The sequence below is a fragment of the Pogona vitticeps genome, chromosome 2, assembly GCF_051106095.1.
Source record: "Pogona vitticeps strain Pit_001003342236 chromosome 2, PviZW2.1, whole genome shotgun sequence".
Taxonomy (NCBI): domain Eukaryota; kingdom Metazoa; phylum Chordata; class Lepidosauria; order Squamata; family Agamidae; genus Pogona; species Pogona vitticeps.
In genome coordinates, this window is record NC_135784.1 from 45,011,641 (window position 1) to 45,033,225 (window position 21,585).

The 21,585-nt window shown below is 44.6% G+C and overlaps 1 protein-coding gene across 7 annotated transcripts in view; it reads left to right on the top strand.

The window, feature by feature from the left end:
- Positions 1-423: 423 nt before the first annotated feature.
- Positions 424-21,585, top strand: part of MITF (melanocyte inducing transcription factor) — a 178,578-nt gene continuing 157,416 nt past the window's right edge. For 2 of the 7 annotated variants that reach the window (XM_020791051.3, XM_020791055.3), the window contains exon 1: positions 434-741. In XM_020791051.3, coding sequence (XP_020646710.1) covers positions 638-741 — 104 coding nt within the window. In that variant the 5' untranslated portion in view covers positions 434-637. Of the gene's footprint in view, positions 742-21,585 lie in introns of all 7 variants that reach the window. The other 5 variants (XM_020791050.3, XM_020791049.3, XM_020791052.3 and 2 more) reach the window with 5 other exon arrangements.

Genomic DNA, 21,585 nt, shown 5'->3' on the forward strand with positions numbered 1-21,585 from the left:
GACGGGATGGTGGTGACAGCATCTCTGAGCATGTCTAGAGTGTCCTCATTTTTCCAACAGGTACAAACCACTGGCACCCACTTATTTGGTATCTCAAGGAAGGCAGTGCGGAGGGCATAATAAAGGCGGCAGAACCCCTAAGCATGAACAAAGTGCAATCAAGGCTTTCCCGTTTGAGAAGCCAAGCACCGCTCTACAGCCAGGACTGCGGGCCGAGCCGCCGATATACCCTTGGCAAGCCGCTCGTGCTGACATTGACAGGACGCACGCTGGTGCCTCTCTTTACCCCGCCCTCACTCTGACGTCAACGTCACGGGGCTTTGTGGGAGCTGTAGTGAGCCAGCCGGGCGGACGCCCCAGGCCGATGCCCCTGACGAACTACAAGTCCCAGGGAGGACCGCGAGGAAGGTGTGTGCGGAGGGGGGCGGGGGCCGGGGGAGCTGACAGCGGGCAAAGCGTCGCGCAGCAAAGCGCCGCGAGCAAGTCAAGCGCAGGCTTGGGCTGGAGTCCTACGAGAGCCCCCGGCGCAGGGCGGGCACCGGCGGGCAGGCAGGCTGCGCTTCGTCGGGGCGAGGAGGGCGACGTGGCTTTCCCCTTCTCCCTCCCAGTGGCGGCGGGAGCCGGAGAGAAGGGGACCATGCAGGCGGAATCGGGGATCGTGCCGGACTTCGAGGTGGGCGAGGAGTTCCACGAGGAGCCCAAGACCTACTATGAGCTGAAAAGTCAGCCCCTGAAACACAGGTGAGAGGGGAGGGGGTCGTGATTGTGGTGGTGATGATCGGCCCGTGAGACGCGCTCCTCTCTGCCTCGCCTTCCTCTACTTGGTCCCTAGCTACTCTCTCTCGCGCCACTTACCTGCCTGCAGAGTTTTGTCTCTTTCCCCCTTCTGCTCTTTCGCCCCCCCTCGCGCCCCACTCTCTCTGCCTCCCCCCCCTTTGCCTCCTGTAGCAGCCCTGAAGTGGCCCCCGTTAATGGAGAACACAACCACGCCCCCCACACACACACCTTTCCCCGGCCCCTGCGAATGGGCTTAGGCAGATCTCCGTCCCCCCCCCCCCGAAACGATGGAAAGGGGTTTTTTGGGTTTTTGTTTTTGCCTTGCTAAGGAAAGCCCCCCCGTCGTCGTCGTCTTTTCCGGGCAGCCTGAAGTTCAGCCCTCTTACCCCGACCCCGCCGTGCCCTTCTTCGCTCTCCCTCCTGCCCGCCTGGCCCGGCAACTTTCCTCCCCTTTCCCGCTGCCTTTTTCTTTCCCCTTTTGCCTGCCTGCCTTTTGCCCCATTTTCCTGCCAGCTTCTTGCCCTCCTCCCTCCGGGACGATCCTCCTCTTGTCCTGCTTCCCCCTCCTTTGGCTTCTCTCCCCCCCCCTTCTAATAGGTCCTCTCCCCTCCACCCTTCTTGGTCGGCGCCTGACCCCCCCCCAAAAAAAAAAACCCCCTACTTCTTGCCCTCCAGGGTACCCACGGATGTGCCTGTCCGGCTCCTGGAAGGCATAAGAGACTCCTGGCTTTCTCGACACACCGCGACAACAACTCAGTCCACACATACACACACCCTCGTGTCTCATTAGGAAGAAAGGACGGCCTCTGCCCCTCTGCCCCACATGGGCTACTGGGGGCAGTTTGCCGCCAGTAGCCCATGTGGGCAAACTACCCTCCCCCACCCCTCCTTAGACTCCTTTGGCCCCGGGCACGTCAGGGCTCGCCTGTACCTTTTAAATTGCCGTCTGTGCTTTCGTTTGGCGGGGAGGCGGGGTGGGGTAAAGAGGAGAGCTTGGGAAGGTGTGTAAGGGACGTGTCTGGGTTGGCACGGGCAGGCGGCGTGCGAGAAAGCCGAGGAGGCGTCGCCCAGCTGCCGGGAGCCTGGCGTGTGGCAAATACCCCCCCCCCCCGGGGTGTCGTCGTCGTCGTCGTTGCCCTGAACGGGGAGCCTGGTTTTCCCACCCGCGGGGGCTCCTCCTTCGCAATGTGGCGAACCCACCCCCCCCCGAGTCCCCTTCACGTGGGCAGCTGAGTGGGAGCGAGCAGACACGTGTCCCCGGAGGAAAAAAGCCAGCCACGCTTTGCCTGCTGTTTACTTTCGTGCTCCTAAATCCGGCTGCAATTAATGGTGATGACGACGAGGAGGAAGATGATGAAGAAGAAAAGTTTTTTTTTTTTTAAAAAAAAACTCATTGAAAGGAAACATCTCTCTCTCTCTCTCTCTCTCTCTCTCTCTCTCTCTCTCTCTCTCTCTCTCTCTCTCTGTCTCTTTTACAGAAGCTATAAAGGCAGCCATTTAGCCAGAGGTTCCTGTCATAATAGCAGTTTTGTTTAGTGTGTGTTACTGTTTAGGCGAGCGGGGAGGGACCAAGTCCTGTGGCTGGTATTATGTAAAGGGTATTGTTGGACATTCTCACCAGAGGCATTATCTGGCCTTGACTAGGAGTTACAGACTGCCATGAATAGTTAAATGTGTATTAAGCAAAGTAGAGAGAAGGGGAAAAAACGAGAGAACAAATTCATCTTTTCATTTGGTGAAAATGTGCTGGCCTGGCTGATTCCTGCTGATCCTTTTTTTCAGAAACATAAGGATGTTTGATAATACTGAATTCTTAGCTCTCTCTCCAGGATGCAAGAATAATAATATCTAAAAGCATCATGGTTTTTATTTTTAAAAAATGAGGGAATTGGGAAAATTAGGTTCTGAAATGTTTTGGATGGGGCCGTCTTGCATTGCATTACAGTGGACATAAAACTAAATAGTCCTCTTTATGCACACTCCCAGTGTATATTACACAGATTATTTATGTTTCTGTGTTTGCATGGAGGAGAAACGGTGTGCAGCCCTTCTGTTGTAGATAATTTTAACTCTCCAGTAAGGAAAACACTCTTATAATCGTTTCTGGTAGGAATGAAAAGATACTTCTTTTATTGCACGGTTGGTCATTCTGTCTTTTTTTTTTCTTTTCCAAAATGTGGAACCTATGTTCTTGATAAGTGTAAACTGTCATACTGGTGGGCCATGGGCCCTTGCTTTGGAGGTGGGTAGCTCATTTCACTATGTGAGAATACAAGCTGCTCTTGGTTACAGTTAAGATGTTTTCAGTTGTAAATAGGATGGCCCTAGTGGTGGGAGTGATGAGTGTCCTGTCAGGAGGAAGGGATAAGATATAGAATTGTGCATAACTGTGTTCCTTGTGTTGCCTAGCATCCAGAGTGGTTGTAGGTTTATAAGCCAACTATTATAAGCATGCCATCCTTCTTGGTTTCACTTTTGTACTGGTAAGGCACCCCTTATTTTACCAGAATCCTGTGGAATTAGTACACCCCACATGCTGAGGCCACACATTCACTTGTGCACCCAGTTATGTATATGTCTTGGAACGTCACAGCATGCCAGAATACTGCAAAAACTGCTTGCACAGTTTCCTTTTTGAATGTCTTACAGTATTTTGCAATAGGATTCTGGTCAGTGTGAGAATTGAGGGTCGCTTCATTGGGTTTTCTTGTAGATGCCAGTTGGCTTTGATGATTTGTTTATGTGCATTGGCCTGTTCGACACTGCATAAAGAATTTCAGTTTTTTTTAAATATTTTACCTCTGGGTGTTGGTGATTTCTCATAATTACTGCAAGTACCAATGTAGTGGATTAGAGGGTTACATTGGAACCAGAGATGAGGAAAGATACTTTTGGAGAAGATATTTCAAATCCCAGAATACCCTAGATGTGAAAGTCACTGGATGGCCTTGTACTAATTGCTGTTTCTGAGCTCAAGGTACCTCATTGCACTATAGACTGCCTGGAGGAAAAGTGGAATGTACATTTAACAAATTAAAGGCACATACCTGGCTTGTAGACCTTTGCTTTTTCCTGCTGCATCCATTAGGTCTACCTGGTTTGAGGGTGACTGATTTAGACAAGTCTCCTGCGCCAAAACCTAGGGCTGTGGGTCTTGAGGAGCCAGGATTGAAACTGGTAGCTGCTTTATGGCCCCAAGGTCACCTTATATTAGTTTGAGGAGGGAGGTAACCAAGCTACTGCATTTAATTTTCCTATAGTGCAAACCTGCGTACCAGGGTTTTGTTAATCAGTATAGTTCTAAACCCTTCATTTTGTCTCTTGCCTCTTCTTTCACTGCATGTGGCCTTTTCTTAACATACATCTGGGCTGCATGCAGTTCAGGGATTTGAAAAAGAAAGTGTTCCTTTCTGGCGCGTCCTATTGCAGTCTAATATTAAACTGAATGAGATCACTATTTATTTTTCTGGCACTGACTATTTCGAATGGGCACCACAAGAAGCGATGAGGGCAGAATTTTGCTTCAATCTGCTTCCATAAGGAATTGCAGCCAGAAGGAGGGAATTTGAGTTCAATAATGGAAAGCAAGGCCAGATGGCATTCTAGTATTCTCTCCCACCCTCACCCTACCCTTCTACTGAAATAGTAAACAAATTCTATTAAACGGTTGGTCTAACAAATTGGTACCATTTGAACTGTTTGAGGTATGTTGGTTGCCTGCTTGGTGGTCTCTCTCTGTTCCTTTTTCATGTCTCTATTATGGGAAGGTCCTTTGCCACAGAAGAGGAGCACACACATGGGTTACAAGCCATAATTGGGATATATAATCTCCAGTCTTTATATTCTCTGCAGCCAAAGATGGAGAAGCGCTATACAGTCAGCAAAAACAAGACCTGGAGCTGATTGTGGCTCTGATCATCAGCTTCTCATAGCAAAATTCAAGCTTAAACTGAAGAGAGTAGGAAAAACCACTGGGCTACTCAGGTATAATCTAAATCAAATCCCTCATGAATACACAGTGGAAGTGAAGAACAGATTTAAGGAACTCGATTTGGTGGACAGAGTGCCTGAAGAACTTTGGATAGAGGCTCGTAACATTGTACAGGAGGCAGCAACAAAAACCATCCCAAAGAAAAGGAAATGCAAGAAAGCAAAGTGGCTGTCCAAGGAAGCCTTAGAAATAGCAGAGAGGAGAAGGGAAACAAAATGCAGGGGAGATAGGGAAAGTTACAGAAAATTGAATGCAGACTTCCAAAGAATAGCAAGGAGAGACAAGAGAGCCTTCTTAAATGAACAATGCAAAGAAATAGAGGAAAATAACAGAAAAGGAAAAACCAGAGATCTGTTCAGGAAAATTGGAGATATCAGAGGAACCTTTGGTGCAAGGATGGACATGATAAAGGACAAAAATGGAAGGGACCTCACAGAAGCAGAAGACATCAAGAAGAGGTGGCAAGAATACACAGGAATTATATCAGAAAGATTTGGATATCCCGGACAACCCAGGCAATGTAGTTGCTGACCTAGAGCCAGACATCCTGGAGAGTGAAGTCAAGTGGGCCTTAGAAAGCCTGGCTAACAACAAGGCCAGTGGAGGTGATGGCATTCCAGCTGAACTATTTAAAATCTTAAAAGATGATGCTGTTAAGGTGCTACATTCAATATGCCAGCAAGTTTGGAAAACTCAGCAGTGGCCAGAGGACTGGAAAAGATCAGTCTACATCCCAATCCCAAAGAAGGGAAGTGCCAAAGAATGCTCCAACTACCGGACAATTGCGCTCATTTCACACGCTAGCAAGGTTATGCTCAAAATCCTACAAGGTAGGCTTCAGCAATATGTGGACCGAGAACTCCCAGATGTACAAGCAGGATTCCGAAGGGGCAGAGGAACTCGAGACCAAATTGCTAACATGCGCTGGATTATGGAGAAAGCCAGAGAGTTCCAGAAAAATATCTACTTCTGCTTCATTGACTATGCAAAAGCCTTTGACTGTGTGGACCACAGCAAACTATGGCAAGTCCTTAAAGAAATGGGCGTGCCTGACCACCTTATCCAACTCCTGAGAAACCTATATGTGGGACAGGAAGCAACAGTTAGAACTGGATATGGAACAACTGAGTGGTTCAAAATTGGGAAAGGAGTACGACAAGGCTGCATATTGTCTCCCTGCTTATTTAACTTATATGCAGAGTACATCATGCGGAAGGCTGGACTGGAGGAATAACAAGCTGGAATTAAGATTGCCGGAAGAAATATCAACAACCTCCGATATGCAGATGATACCACTCTGATGGCAGAAAGTGAGGAGGAACTAAAGAACCTTGTAATGAGGGTGAAAGAGGAGAGTGCAAAAAACGGTCTTAAACTCAACATCAAAAAAACTAAGATCATGGCCACTGGTCCCATCTCATCCTGGCAAATAGAAGGGGAAGATATGGAGGCAGTGACAGATTTTACCTTCTTGGGCTCCATAATCACTGCAAACGGAGACAGCAGCCACGAAATTAAAAGACGCCTGCTTCTTGGGAGGAAAGCAATGACAAACCTTGACAGCATCTTAAAAAGCAGAGATATCACCTTGCCAACAAAAGTCTGAATAGTCAAAGCTATGGTTTTTCCTGTAGTGATGTATGGAAGTGAGAACTGGACCATAAAGAAAGCAGACCGCCGAAGAATTGATGCCTTTGAATTGTGGTGCTGGAGGAGACTCTTGAGAGTCCCCTGGAGTGCAAGGAGAACAAACCTATCAATTCTAAAGGAAATCAACCCTGAGTGCTCACTGGAAGGACAGATCCTGAAGCTGAGGCTCCAATACTTTGGCCATCTCATGAGAAGAGAAGACTCCCTGGAAAAGACCCTGATGTTGGGAAAGTGTGAAGGCAAGAGGAGAAGGGGACGACAGAGGATGAGATGGTTGGACAGTGTCACCGAAGCAACCAACATGAATCTGACACAACTCCAGGAGGCAGTGGAAGATAGGAGGGCCTGGCGTGCTCTGGTCCATGGGGTCACGAAGAGTCGGACACGACTAAACGACTAAACAAAACGAACGAATCTCCAGTCTTAAAATGAAGGTACCTCCAAATGCCAGATGCAGGGGAGGGGTATCAAGAGACAGGTATCTAGTTGTCTCATGTGCTCCCAGAGGCATCTGGTGGGGCCACTGTGAGATACATGAAGTTGTATTAGATGGGCCCTTGGCCTGATCCAGCAGGGCTGCTCTTATGTTATGTAAAACTCTTCACCATATGCCCTTGCCAATGTCTCAACCTGTGTGTCCTTAGTGTATGTTGTAGCTGGATGCAAGACTTCCTTGCTGCTGTTACACATATCAAGGTTCTAAATCGAGGAGCTTTAATTTTTTTTATGTGCTGCGTTTATATTTCTTCGAGTGAGCTGAAGGTGGTGTGCATGACTCTTCTCCGCTTTAACTCACAAGAACCCGGTGAGAAAGGTTTGGGCAACGAGTGTGTGACTGGCTCAAGGTCACCCAGGGAGCTTCATGGCTGGGTGGGAATTTGAGCTCACCTGTCCTGCATCCTAATCCACTGCCACTCTTACCACTACAACCCCCCCCCCACATACACACTGGCTTTGGATGCCGTATCAGCCTGAGGAACCATTTATGTAATGTCTAGTGTAAGGTGTTTTCCCCTGACCTGACATCTTCCAAGTTTGTTGGGCTATAGCCTCAGCATAGCAGGGCTGGGAATGATGGGACTTCTATTCCAACCTGTCTGGAACATGCCAAGTTAGGGAAGCTGGTAGTGCATACGTAACATTTTAATTGGGCTGTGTCTTTGAATCATTGTAGTCTGCCTTATTATGAGTCACATCATTGTTGTGTTTAACACAGTATTATCTCTGCTGGCTGGTACCCGTTATCTAGGAAGCCAAAGAGGAGACTTCCTTAGTTCTGCCTAGCGATATGAAGAGTGGAACCTGCTGTCTTCTGAATGCAAACTGTGTGCTCCACTAAAGAGCTACAACACTTTATTATGTTGAGCATCATCTTTCTTCTAATTTGACCAGAACTAGGAGAAATGTGCCACTGTTATCTGTAAGAATGCATTTATTTTATGTTTTAGGAAAAATGGTGTGAAGGAAAGGGTCACAGCAAAATCTCTATGTTCTTTTGTAGCATATTCATCTTGGCAAACATGCTACTTGCAGTTGATTGATAAATTAAAAGCTGCAGACAGACCTGTCAGATCATGCTGTGCTGTTTTCCCCCATGGTTTCCTGTTGCATTATATTAGTTTCAGTACTTTTGTATATTAACAGGGACGGGGTGGTGCTGTGGGTTAAACCGCAGAAGCCTCTATGCTGCAAGGTCAGAAGACCAGCAGTCGTAAGATCGAATCCACGCAACAGAGTGAGCTCTCGTCGCTTGTCCCAGCTCCTGCCAGCCTAGCAGTTTGAAAGCATGTAAAATGCAAGTAGATAAATAGGTACCACCTTGGTGGGAAGGTAACGGTGTTCCATGTGGAGTCGTGCTGGCCACGTGACCATGGAAACTGTCTTCGCACAAACACTGGCTCTATGGCTTGGAAATGGGGATGAGCACTGCCACTTAGAGTCGAATAAGACTGGACTAAATGTCAAGGGGAACCTTTACCTTACTTTTGTATATCGCCATGTGTCAGGTTTTTGACCCTTCAGGGCCAGGACAGTTACTAGTGCTACTTGCTGTAAAATTCAGTCTTTAAGGATTATGAAAATTCCAAATAGAAACGTGAAGAGGGTGCTAGTCATTATCAGCCTTTTTTTGGTCATGGCTATAAACATGATCAAAATTAAAAATATAGGCCAAATCAGGATTGTATAAATTGCATAATAGTGCTGTATAGGGTGGTGTGTGAAGAATTCTTTCTAGTCTGTACCTCCCTTCCAATGTACCAGGGCCCCCCAGGGGCCATATGATTAACATTGAGAATGGCTGTTAAATGTTATGATTTTATTGGTGGGACGGATGATACTTTCTAAGGGAGCAATATTCAAATTGAATTCCACTTTGCAGCCTGGGTTAAGAGTGGATGATAAGGTGGGCACTGAGAAAATCTGGGATTGACTGAGGAGCATTGCAGCATCTGCAGTAGACTAAATCTTGGGTGCATTCGAACTCTTGAAAATGCTGGGTTATTTTGACAAGAATGCAGGCTTATAAGTTTGAACACATACATACACACCCATCCATCCTACTGTAATAGAATCCAAAAGCTGAAGATATTCCCTCAAGCTACTAACAGATATATAATTTTGGCTCTAGTCTGCATAAGTTAAGAGGATCAGAAATAAAGTGTTAAAAAGTTACAGAATATTATCATTATCATCACCATATCTTTGGATCTGTTTTGTCAGTAGTTTTTCCAACAGATTTGAAAGCAAGCCATATTATTGTGGTGCCTTCTGTGTATCTTACTCCTTTTGAAGTAGTGCTATTTCTGGGAATGCGTTTTCAATTAAAAATGAAGTGCTTGGATTTCATACAGCTCAAACCCAGATGCCGAGGGCAAATACCCAGCATCCACAAGTTTGCTGTGGAGTGCTGTATACACTCTATACTTAATATGACAATTGTTACTTAGGTTTATTACATGTGCGAACAGTTGTTCCATCTTTTACTTTGATTTTCCTGCACCAGGACAAACTTTTACCGCCCCATATTTTGTTGTAGAGTCCATTTAGAATGGACTCCAAAATGTCTTATGCTCCCTGCAGTATGCAGCGTTACAGAGATCCCTTGTTCCATACACGTTTTTTTCCCCTATCAATGAAAAATCGGTAGGGGAAAATTATGCCAATATATCTATTAATTTTTGCTTTTGAGATACTTTTTTGTCCCAGACAGGACAATGTATCCTGTGCCTTCTTTCTTCCCCCACCCTCTGAGAACTATGATTCAGCGAAATAAGAAAAAATGGTTTGTTTGTCAGTAGTTTGGCCCTATTTAGGGGAAAGCACAATTTTTGCTATTATGGAACGCCTCAGTTTATTATGGTCAGGATACACCTCACACGAGAAGCAGTGTGCATATCATTTTATCTTACTATTATTCCTTCTTGTATTTTCTAGCTCTGGGTGAAGCACATTCACAGAAACGTTGCTTTGGACATGGGGCATCTTTATACCCTGCAATACACTAGGACTCTCACTGTGAGCACAAAATACTCCACAATTCACACATTGTAAGATTTATTTTATCCCATTGCATGATGGTTAAACAAAATAACCAGCCAGCTTCCAACAATATAGAGCATTGTCTTTGTTTGTGTCTGAAGCACCACAGTACAGTTAATAAATATATCAGATAATTTTTGCCTAATAATGGGCAACATCAAGATCCTCCACAGTAGGTATGTATTGAGGGACACAGAAAGTATGGACAGAGGTGTCGAGTTGCCTGTATTTTTCTGTGCTCACCAAGAGCTGTGTTAGTGCAAAAAATCCATTTTCTTCACTTTAGTTCTGTCACTCTGTAGCCGATTAAGTGACTTGTAACCAACCAAATTCTCTGTGTCACTGGGGCCAGGCTTTCCTGAGTTTCCATCCATTTTGAGAGGTATGAGCCTGCTTGGGCATTATAAAAATCAGGGGAGGCCTTTCCCTCAGTGCACTTGGTGGGGACATGGGAGAGGGCCTTCTGTGTCGCTGCTCCCAGATGCTGGAATTCTCTCTCACGGGAAGCCCGGTTGACCCTGTTACATACAGCACTGATGTTACCTGTCTGTCATGGGTTTGGAGGGAAAGTTCCATCCTATGGGGAGTGGAAGGCGGGACATCAGGAGGAGGGGCTGTACTGTATATATATGTGGAGCGTGTGTGGAGACGCTGGGATGTGACGAAGCAGCAGCTGGGAAGAAGAAGCTGGTGTGGGAGTCTGTGTGTCAGACAGGGTACTACTGTGTGTCAGTACCAACCTGATAGGTTCAGGTGTCTGTATGGTTAGCCAGAACTGATAGGTTCAGGGTCTGTGCTTCAAGTTAAGGGTTCTGTGTGAACCAAACTGTATGCATGTATGAATGAGACTAAGCCACGTTACTATATCTTATTCACCTGATCATTTTATTTTCCCTGTGTGTTGTTTTAAATAAACCTTATTCTTTTATTTGTTAAAAATCCATCCCTGGTCTGTGTGACTTCTTACAGGGAATGGTTGGTGGCAGCTTAGTTAACGTGTGGCAGGTCCCAGTAGGTCTGGGTTTGTCACATTGATTGGTGTCCAGCGTGTGGGATATGACTGGTCCAGTTGTCCAGTGGTCCAGCAAAGCCTTGGCAAGTGTGCCCAGAGCAAGGGGGGTCTAGTCAGGGACAATCTGAGAGCACGTAGGTAATCTTCTAGGTGTACCTCACGGGGGGGTGCACTAGTAGAAGAACGTGTAACCTCAGATTGGGGACTAGATTAGGGAGCTCTGAGGCAGCCTGTTTTGGCGGGAAAAAAGCTGAGGCAAAACTGTGAAATAGCAGTGAGCTAGCCTGCCTGCTGAGAGGCCCAGCAGAGGGGGGTAGACTCTAGCTCGCAACTGTTGCAAATTGGTGCTGAAGGACAGCAGCAATCTATAGGGAAAGCTGGTTCTGAGGCAAAAGAAAAAAAAAAGTGGTCGTTTTATTTTGAGGCTTGACTTTTTAAAGCAGCCTGTTCTAGGGGGGGGATTATGCCCTTGACTCGAAGCCAAATGGCAGAAATGGGTGAAGTGAAAGACCCCCAGGTTGACCAAGGTTCTGAGGATGAATTTGGCTCAGTGCAAGGTGACAGCACGGGAGAACAAAACCCAGAGCTCAGAAAAATACTCCTAGCCCAACAGCATGAACTGAGGGTGAGGGAAATGGAGGAAAGGTTAGAGAGAGAAAAAATGGAGGAAAGGGAAAGAGAGAAACAAAGGCAATTTGAGTTAGAGAGAGAGAGAATGGAAAGGGAAGAAAGATTGGAGAGAGAGAGAATGGCGTTTGAATTAAGAAAACTGGAACTGATGAACCAGAACAATAATAACAATAGGGATTCTGAGGGAGGCCAACTGTCTAAAGCTGACCTGAAGAAATTCCCTGTGTACCACAAGGGAGATTGTCCTGAGGTGTTCTTTTCCCTAGTGGAAAGAGCGTTTGTGGACTTCTCAGTGAGGGAAACTGAGAAGATGACCATCATGCGATCTTTAATCAGTGGTAGCCTGGCTGAGGTTTATTCAGAGATGCCACAGGAACTGATGAGGGATTTTGCAGAGTTTAAAAAACTGGTGTTTGCCAGACATGGGATAAATGCGGAACAGCTGAGGCAAAGATTCAGGTCCCTCACAAAGAAACCAGAGCAGACTTTTACCCAAGTGGGGGCCCAATTGGTGAGGCTGCTAGAGAAATGGCTATCTCAGGAGGGGACAGAGACCTTTCAGCAGCTCAAAGACTTGATAGCGCTGGAACAGTTCTATTCAGTCCTGCATGGGGAACTGAAATTCCAGGTGAGGGAAAGGAAACCAAAATCTGTGGCCGAAGCAGCCGAGATCGCAGATTTTATTTCCCAAATAAGAAAGCCCTTGGGTGAGGGGAAATCTGTAGGTAAACCCAAAGAAACCTACAGCAAGTACTCTCAGGGACCAGGGAAAAGCCAGCAAGGGGGAGGGGCCCATGGTGAAGGGAAGCCCTCAGACATGAAACCAAGACCTCAGATTTTGGAGGGAAAACCAAAACAGGATGAGAAAGACTCAAAATATAGCAGAAAATGTTACTTCTGTCAGGGAAAGGGCCATCTAATCTCAGAGTGTGAGAAATTAAAGCAGCTAAAAGGAATTGTGGCTCAGGATTCGAGTGGAACCAAGCCAAAAGCTGTGTTCTGTGTCCAGAAAGAGCAAGGCTCATTGTCACTGAGGGAGCCTGTTGCCATGGCTACTCAATCTGGAACAGCTACCTCTGCTGATCAGGCTGAGGAAAATGGTCCTCTTGTAGAGGTCAGGCGCTGCCTGCTGGTGAGAACAGATTCTCAGTTGTTTGAGACAGCAGGGGTGGACGTAGGAATACTTGACCGTCAGTATCGGGGGCTGCGGGACACTTGTTCTCAGGTGACCCTGTGCCATCCAGATATTATTCCTAGGGAATATGTGATCCCAAATGAGAGCATGAAGGTGGCAGGGATTGAGGGGCAGGTAATCTCACTGCCAGTCGCGGAGGTACCTGTCAACTTTCAAGGCTGGAGGGGAGTTTGGCGGCTAGCAATTTCATCGACTCTGCCAGCAGCCGTGCTCGTGGGAAATGACCTGGCTGAACATGTGAAACGGGTGCTAGTGATTACACGCTCACAAGCCACCACGGGGACAGTTCAGGGGGGTAATGATGAGCCAGAGACGGAAGCAGGGGGGAGTTCAGAAGCTGTGGTGGAAACCTTAGCCACAGACAGCAGATTTGGACAAGAGCAAAAGGCAGACGCCACTCTCCAAAAGTGTTTTGAACAGGTGACTGACGCCCAGCTAACACCTGAAACCCCAGTGAGATTTCTAGAGAAAAAGGGGATTTTGTATAGAGAGACCCTGAGGAATATCTCAAAAGGGGGAGATGGAATCAGAAGTCAGCTGGTGGTACCTGAAAAGTATCGCCCCATGATCTTACAAAGGGGGCACTCTGACATGTTTGCTGCACACTTAGGGGTGAACAAAACACAGCAGAGAATCACACAGAATTTCTACTGGCCTGACATAGGGAAGCAGATCAGGGAGTTCTGTAAACAATGTGATGTGTGTCAAAGGCAGGGGAATAACCGTGACAGGACCAAAGCAAAGTTGTGCCCTTTGCCTGTGATTGACACTCCGTTCAAATGCATAGGGGTGGATATTGTGGGACCTTTGCCCAAGGCCACAAAGAGGGGGAACAGGTTCATTCTCACCATTGTGGACCATGCCACAAGGTACCCTGAAGCCATACCCTTGACTAACATTGAAACTAACACAGTGGCAGATGCCTTGGTGGGGTATATGTCCAGGATGGGATTTGCCTCAGAAATAATCACAGATTTGGGCGCATCGGTCACATCGAAGCTCATGAAACGGTTATGGCAAATCTGTGGAATTAAGCACAAGGAAACCACTGCCTATCACCCTGAAAGTAATGGGTTAACTGAGAAGTTCAATGGGACTCTAATGTGCATGATTAGGGCTTACTTGGCAGAGAATCCAAACAATTGGGACCAGAAGCTGCAATCCCTTTTGTTTGCTTATCGATCAGTGCCACAAGCCAGTACCGGGTTCAGTCCGTTTGAACTTTTATTTGGGAGAAGGGTGAAAGGGCCCCTTGATCTGATCAAACAAAATTGGGAGCAGATCACCCAGGATGACCCACAAGACGTTGTGACATATATAGGCACTTTAAGGAATGACCTAAAGAGAAACCTAGAGCTAGCAGCAGAGACCCTGCAAGCTCAAAAGGTCAGAAAGAAAGCTTGGGATGACCAGGAAGGCAGGGAGAGGCACTTTGACCCAGGGGAGGAAGTGCTTTGGCCTAGGCCCTGCAGAGAAAACAAACTGCAGCTGGGTAGCCCAGAAATAAAATACTTGGGTCACATAGTAGGGGGAGGAGTGATAAAACCCCTAGAGGCTAAGATAGAAGCAGTTCGTGATTGGCCTAGACCCAACACCAAGAAAAAAGTCAAATCATTTCTTGGGTTGGTGGGCTACTACAGAAAGTTCATCCCGAGGTTTAGTGAGATTGCGGCTCCGCTGACCGATCTGACGAGGAAGAAGGCTGATGACCGCATCCCGTGGACCAGCGACTGTGAGGCGGCGTTCCAGAGGTTGAAGGAGGCGCTCGTCCAGTATCCAGTGCTGCGTGCTCCTGACTTCGACCGGGAGTTCATCATCTACACCGAGGCGTCTAACAGCGGGGTAGGAGCAGTTCTTTGCCAGGAGGATGAGAATGGTGACCAGCATCCAGTGTCCTACCTGAGTAGGAAACTTCAAAAAGGTGAGAGACATTTGGCAACCGTGGAGAAGGAGTGTTTGGCCATAGTCTACGCGATCCAGAAGGCCAAGCCTTACATCTGGGGAAGACATTTTGTTCTGTGCACTGACCATTCACCACTGCAATGGTTAAAGACAATGAAAACCCACAATAGCAAACTTATGAGGTGGGCTTTAAACCTACAGGACTATGACTTTGAAGTGAAGGTGGTCAGAGGGTCAGTGAACTGTGTTGCTGACGCCTTGTCAAGAAGACCTGAAGAATGAAGACGGCGAAAGAAACATGGACTATGTATATATATTGATGACAAAAAGTTAAATGTACCTGTTTTTTGAACTTGGTTTGTATGAATAAAGGTAAAATGATGTAATGTATATGGTAAATGTTTAAATGCCTAATTGATATGGTTAACTTAGAATGTAAGTGTAAGTAAGTATGATATTGTATGTATAACTGTTGTTGTGTGTTTTATCCAGGTTGTTTTTTTGGGAAAAAGCACCTTAGCTTTCCCCCTACAAAACAACTTATAAAGAGGGGAGGTGTTACATACAGCACTGATGTTACCTGTCTGTCATGGGTTTGGAGGGAAAGTTCCATCCTATGGGGAGTGGAAGGCGGGACATCAGGAGGAGGGGCTGTACTGTATATATATGTGGAGCGTGTGTGGAGACGCTGGGATGTGACGAAGCAACAGCTGGGAAGAAGAAGCTGGTGTGGGAGTCTGTGTGTCAGACAGGGTACTACTGTGTGTCAGTACCAACCTGATAGGTTCAGGTGTCTGTATGGTTAGCCAGAACTGATAGGTTCAGGGTCTGTGCTTCAAGTTAAGGGTTCTGTGTGAACCAAACTGTATGCATGTATGAATGAGACTAAGCCACGTTACTATATCTTATTCACCTGATCATTTTATTTTCCCTGTGTGTTGTTTTAAATAAACCTTATTCTTTTATTTGTTAAAAATCCATCCCTGGTCTGTGTGACTTCTTACAGGGAATGGTTGGTGGCAGCTTAGTTAACGTGTGGCAGGTCCCAGTAGGTCTGGGTTTGTCACAGACCCTATCTTCGCTGTCCTTCCACAACCAGGCAAAGACCTTTCTCTTCAGACAGGTTTTTCCTTAATGACTGACTGGCAGTCTGAAAGGGGCTTTTCAAATCGGATTGTTCCATGCAGTTACTATTAAATGTGTTTGAAGTATTGATTTTAGGTAAGGTAAAAGTTCCCTTTGACAATTTTTGTCCAGTCATGTTCGACTCTAGGGGGCGGTGCTCATCCCCGTTTCCAAGCCATAGAGCCAGTGTTTTGTCCGAAGACAATCTTCCGTGGTCACATGGCCAGTGCGACTTAGACACGGAACGCTGTTACCTTCCCACCGAGGTGGTCCCTATTTATCTACTTGCATTTGCATGCTTTCGAACCACTAGGTTGGCAGGAGCTGGGACAAGCAACGGGCACTCACTCTGTCGCGTGGATTTGATCTTACGACCGCTTGGTCTTTTGACCCTGCAGCACAGGCTTCTGTGGTTTAGCCACAGCGCCACCACGTCCCTTATTGATTTTAATTACCATTTAAAATATGATACTTGTTTAATTCTCTTTCAATATTTGTATAGTTAATGTTTTTAGCTTTTAAATATTTTTAATTATGCAGGCCTCCGTGTCCTTTTAAGAAGAAAGGTAGGATAAAAATATTTTAAATAAATACATTAGAAATAAATATAGTTCTTTCTTTCTACCTTCTTTGTTGTTCTTTAGCATTCACAGACATTCTTGGGGGTGGGGAGAACTTCCTTGATTTTAATCTGGGAGGAGTGAAAAGAGATCTGAAGAATATTTGTGCATTTGAAGTACTGTAGATGCTTTCAGTCTATATCATTGTCAGAACACTTGATTAGTACAGATCTTTTTACACATTTTTTTCTCAGTGTTCAAAGCAGTTTCACTAAATATATACATGAATAAATAATAATGTATTTTCCTCCATATTATCAAATCCAGCCATCTCATGTTGTAGAAATGAAACCACAACACTGTACTGGGAGGAGCACAAAGAAATACTTCCCTTATAGAAGTTGGGAGTTTCATCAAGAAGTGACCTCAAAAACTACAGAAAGTACAACTGCAATGTAGTAAACATTAAGGAGGGGGAAAGTGTGTGGAAGTAAGACCAAGCCCTCTTTCTCTCCATACTGGTTTCCGCAAATGGATTTGTATCTTTGGTTGCCAATCTAAAACAGCTGTCAATAGATGCTGATTTGCTTTCTGAAATCAAAAAAGCAGTGATTTTGCAACATGTTATATTGTCTGAACTTTTTTAGGCTTGACACTTTGGTCAGTTTCCATGTATCAACAATACTGAGAAATAAGGATGAGGATGATGATCTTTAATCATCATGTAATGATATAAAAGAACTCTTACTATAAGTATGTTGTGTGATACTTTAAGGAAGAAGAAGAAGATACCCAGTGTGGGGTAGTGGGTAGGGCTATGGGCCAAAACTGGGTTCGATTCCTTACTTGGTGATGAAAGCTTTTGGGGGTAGGGTTGGAACTAGGAAGACTGTGCTTAAATCTCTCACTTCCCTTGAAAGTCTCATTATGGTTGATGGTTGCTTAAAGTTGATCCAGTTTTAGGATGTACCCAACTTTGTTACATTGTGTTCAGACTACAGCTGTGCACTTCCTGTTTGTATCCAGAGGTACAAAGACGAAGCGTGGCAACACAGCTGCCACTGTGGTTCAGTCCCCCCACAACCAGAGTTACCACACATCCAGTGGTGGTGACATCAGGCCAATTGTGGACATAGTCCCACCCGTGCTTCCCAGCCTCTCCCTGCAGCTGACCATTCCAGCATTGGGGGGGGGGAGGAGATGAGTCTCCCCACTCAACTGCTAAGCAATTGGCTGCGAGGACAGGCGGGGAAGTGCTGACAAGACTATGTGACAATCTTCCATTGCCAGTGATGACATTCCCCTCATGCAGACAGGGCTGCACAGTAGGATTTTAGCCGTGCTGTGGAGAAAATGAAGAAGAGGAACATTTTTTATCCTGCTCTCATAATAACTAGAACATAAAGTCATCCACTGAAGCTGGGTGGACAGAGAACTGGAACAGGCAAATGGAAGTATTATTTCATGCAGTACATAGTATGCTGTGGAATTCACTACATATTTACTAATTTGGCTGGCTTTAAAAGGGGATCAGACAGTTTTGTGGAGGATAAGGTAATCAATAGCTAAAATCGTATTGCTTAGTGTGGTAAGTTGCAATAGAGTAGGCCCACTGAGTGGATATTTAGTGAGTCACCTCCATAAATTCCATTGATTCAAATAAGTCTACTCTAGTTGCTACTCACTGTGTTAAAGTACGTTGCAAGTAGAATAAGCCCATTTGAATCAATGGCACTTATGGACTCGTCACATTGCCAGTGCCTCAATGAGCATACTTTCATGTGACTTACTAAGCTAAGCAACAAGATTTCAGCCGAATGCTACAAATCGGAGTTGCTATATATTGGCTGAAACCCTTTTGCACAACTTCGCTGGGTGTAAATGATTATGATGTCATCACCCAGGTATGTTAATTTTCGTTTTAGTTTAGTTTAAAATTCCTTCATTCAGATTCCAAGACTCCCTAAGGATCCCTTTTGCCCTGGGAAGCTTCAGGACTTGGGGAGGGGGCATTAATATCGGAAAATCACTGCTGGATCTTCATTGGCCTAAACCTTAATCGAGACACCATCATGCATATGCTATCAGGTCCATTCTGACTTGTAGTGGCCTTTTTAGGGTTTTCTAGGTATAGAGGTGGTGTCGTATTCCTTTCTTCTGGGGCGCTGTGGAACTGCAGCTTGCTCAAGGCTTCAACGCTTGACTCTTCTCCACAAGGCAGTTCCAGGGTGCTGTGTGACCTGGATTAATTACCAGCCCATTTATCAACAGAGACAACTCCTGAAATAGTTTTTTTTCAGCAGAAACTGATGCAAAACCTAACCAGACTATTCTAAATTGTTTCACCATGTTCGTGATTAAGTGCAGTTGGGTGGGATTAGATTTGTCATGTAGGTGAATATTCTCAACAGTGTCTTTACTTTTGCTCAAATGAAGAATTTCCTCTTTTCAGTTTGCTGTGATTTTCTCTCTTTATGTTCTGTCTACTGTTTATATCTGTTCCAGTTGTGCAAGAAGTGGAAAATATTCTTTCTTTAGAACAGGTCACATGTGATTCTATTGAGGAACAGAGCTTCAGTGTAATGACATGTGTCTTCACAGAGGCACAGAAGCAAACTTTCAGTTTAGAAACTCCTTTGTTCAAGGAGCCACACTTAACTTTGGGCATAGCAAAAGAGCTCAGCAGGATGGATCTTGCATTCTGCTTGAACAAAGAACATTCCCTGAGCCAAGTGACACCAGCTGGTTGCAACCTAGTATTGTCTGAATGTAGTAAATGAGTGGGTAGCTTCTTCTCTGCATAAAACAGTATTTCTCTCCCCAACAGTAATACAGCTATGTCAAAACCAAATGCTCTTGACAAATGCCGAAACGTTTCAAAGAATTTTGAAGAATTCGAAAGCTCCTTTTAAATGAGATTTTCATGGAGCAATAAAGGTCTTACTCAACAATCTTTTCTAAATTGCTCATTGAGCAATGTAGTAATGAAGGACAGAAGACTTAATTTCTTTCTAAGTACAGATCTTGCCATTTTCCTTTCCATCCATAGAGGAGGAGATGTGAATTTCTTTGAGTTTCCTGCCTTCAGTGTCAATATACAGACATAAATACTGTGTTTCCCTGAAAATAAGAAAGGGTCTTATATTAATTTTTGCTTCAAAAATGCATTAGGGCTTATTTTCAGGGGATGTTTTATTTTTTTTTTCATGTACAACAATCTACATTTATTCAAATATAGTCATGTCATCTTCTGGTTGCTGCACAATGGTGGAGGGTGGGCTTTCACGTAACTAGGGCTTATTTTTGGGGTAGGGCCTATATTTCAAGCATCCTGAAAAATCATACTAGGGCTTATTTTCAGGGAAACAGGATAGTCCACTCATGTAGTTCTGTAGCGGCATCTACATCAATTCTCAACATGCTTAATGGTACAGATTCCCACAGAGCTAAGAGTTTACAGAATTATAGGTTTCCAAGAAGATATTACTGGAGATGTCTGTCATTTTTGTAATACTTGATTATAGAACCTGTTCTCTCTACATCAGTATGTGCCCTTCTGCTCTTCAAATGGAAAGGCTTTGTGTCCTTTCAATATGATGGTCCAATACTGTGTAATGTAGTAGTTAGAATATTGAATATTGAATGGAGACCTGTCTGTTATGAGAATAAAGTGAAAAGAAGAAGAGCTTATGGAAGAAAACATGGGATATAATTTTTTTTTAATAAACGATAATAAATAAAGAATAGTGCTAATTTGTGTGTGTGTGTGTGTGTGTGTGTGTGTGTGTGTGTGTGTGTGTGTGTGTGTGTGTGTTTGAGGGGGTAAATAAGGTATTTTCCTGCCAAATGGAGTTTCAACTCTTGCTGTAGAGCTTTGACAACATTTAAACATCAAGCATACTTTCAGAAATTAAGTAAAGACATGGTGGCATCTTGAAATATTATATCCTGAGGAAGAAGTATGTTCATTATATTCTGGAAGAATATCTGTCAAAGACAGAAAGATGGTAGCCTGCTACTTGATTCTGCATATACACCACTGTCACCCAGACTCATAAAATCAGTGAACAATGCCATGTGGGTCTATTGTACATGGGCATGGAGACTGCTCAATGTGACATGCAATTTACATGAAGAGCCTCATCATACAGAAGTGAATTGTAGTACGTGTGTCTCTTGCCAAGTGGTTTATGGTGGGGTCATGCAGATTGCCTCTTCTAAGTAATGAGGCATTTCAGCATACTGAGAAACAGCTGTACAGTACCTTATTTTGTTTGTATTAGACTGGTGATTCTTCAAAGTACAAAATTGTGTGAAAGGACAGCTGTGTTATATAATAAAATGAATTTTTGCCCAAATAAGTAGGGTACTGCGCCTCCAACACTTTGCAGCCCATATGCAGAATTATTCAGGGTATCAGGATAGTTGTACTTTCTTTGGAGTATCTGTGAAGTAGGAGGAAAGAAAAAAAAAGTGAAAAATATTGGTTCATATGCCAGCTGTTGTTGGGCGTATGCTTAGCCAAGAACTGCTGTCAGGCGTGAGTGACATCTTGGCAGTCCGTTCCTTCGTCATAGAGTGCATTTGGTTAAATAGGTCTCAGCTTACAAAAGTGTGTGCCATATAAAACATTTTAGTCTCTAACGGCCACAAAACTCTTTTTTTGTTTTCTGCAACAGACTGACACAATTAAACCTGTTTTTTTTTTTTAAAAAAAAATCTTGATTCTCTATAAATAAACAAAATGTCCAGGGTTTATTTTACTGTATTATGCACCCAGTGCCAAAAGAACAATATTACCACCTTTTCTAATGACTTTATCTTATCATAAAGTCCGTGGGATTTTACTGTAGCAGTGATTGGATTATTTTAAGCACCATAAAAAACACTTTATTTCTTGGTATCTCAAATAGTATCTGTGTCTTTGTCTTTGAAGGGGGGATGTATGTCCTGTCCACTTTGTTTAGCCTGCTGCCCTGCCTTGAAATTTTAGTGACCCTAAGGCTGGGGGAGGCATTCTTTATCTTGCGTTAGTTGATTTCATTCTGAATATTAATTGCCGCTTATTTAAATCTTTAGCTGTAAATAGGAATTTGCTGCGATGTTCCCATCTAATCTGTTTTAAAAAGACAACTAATAAGGTCAAACTGAAGCATATTATTTTAAAAAATGAGCTGTTAATGGCCATTGATAAAGGAAAGTA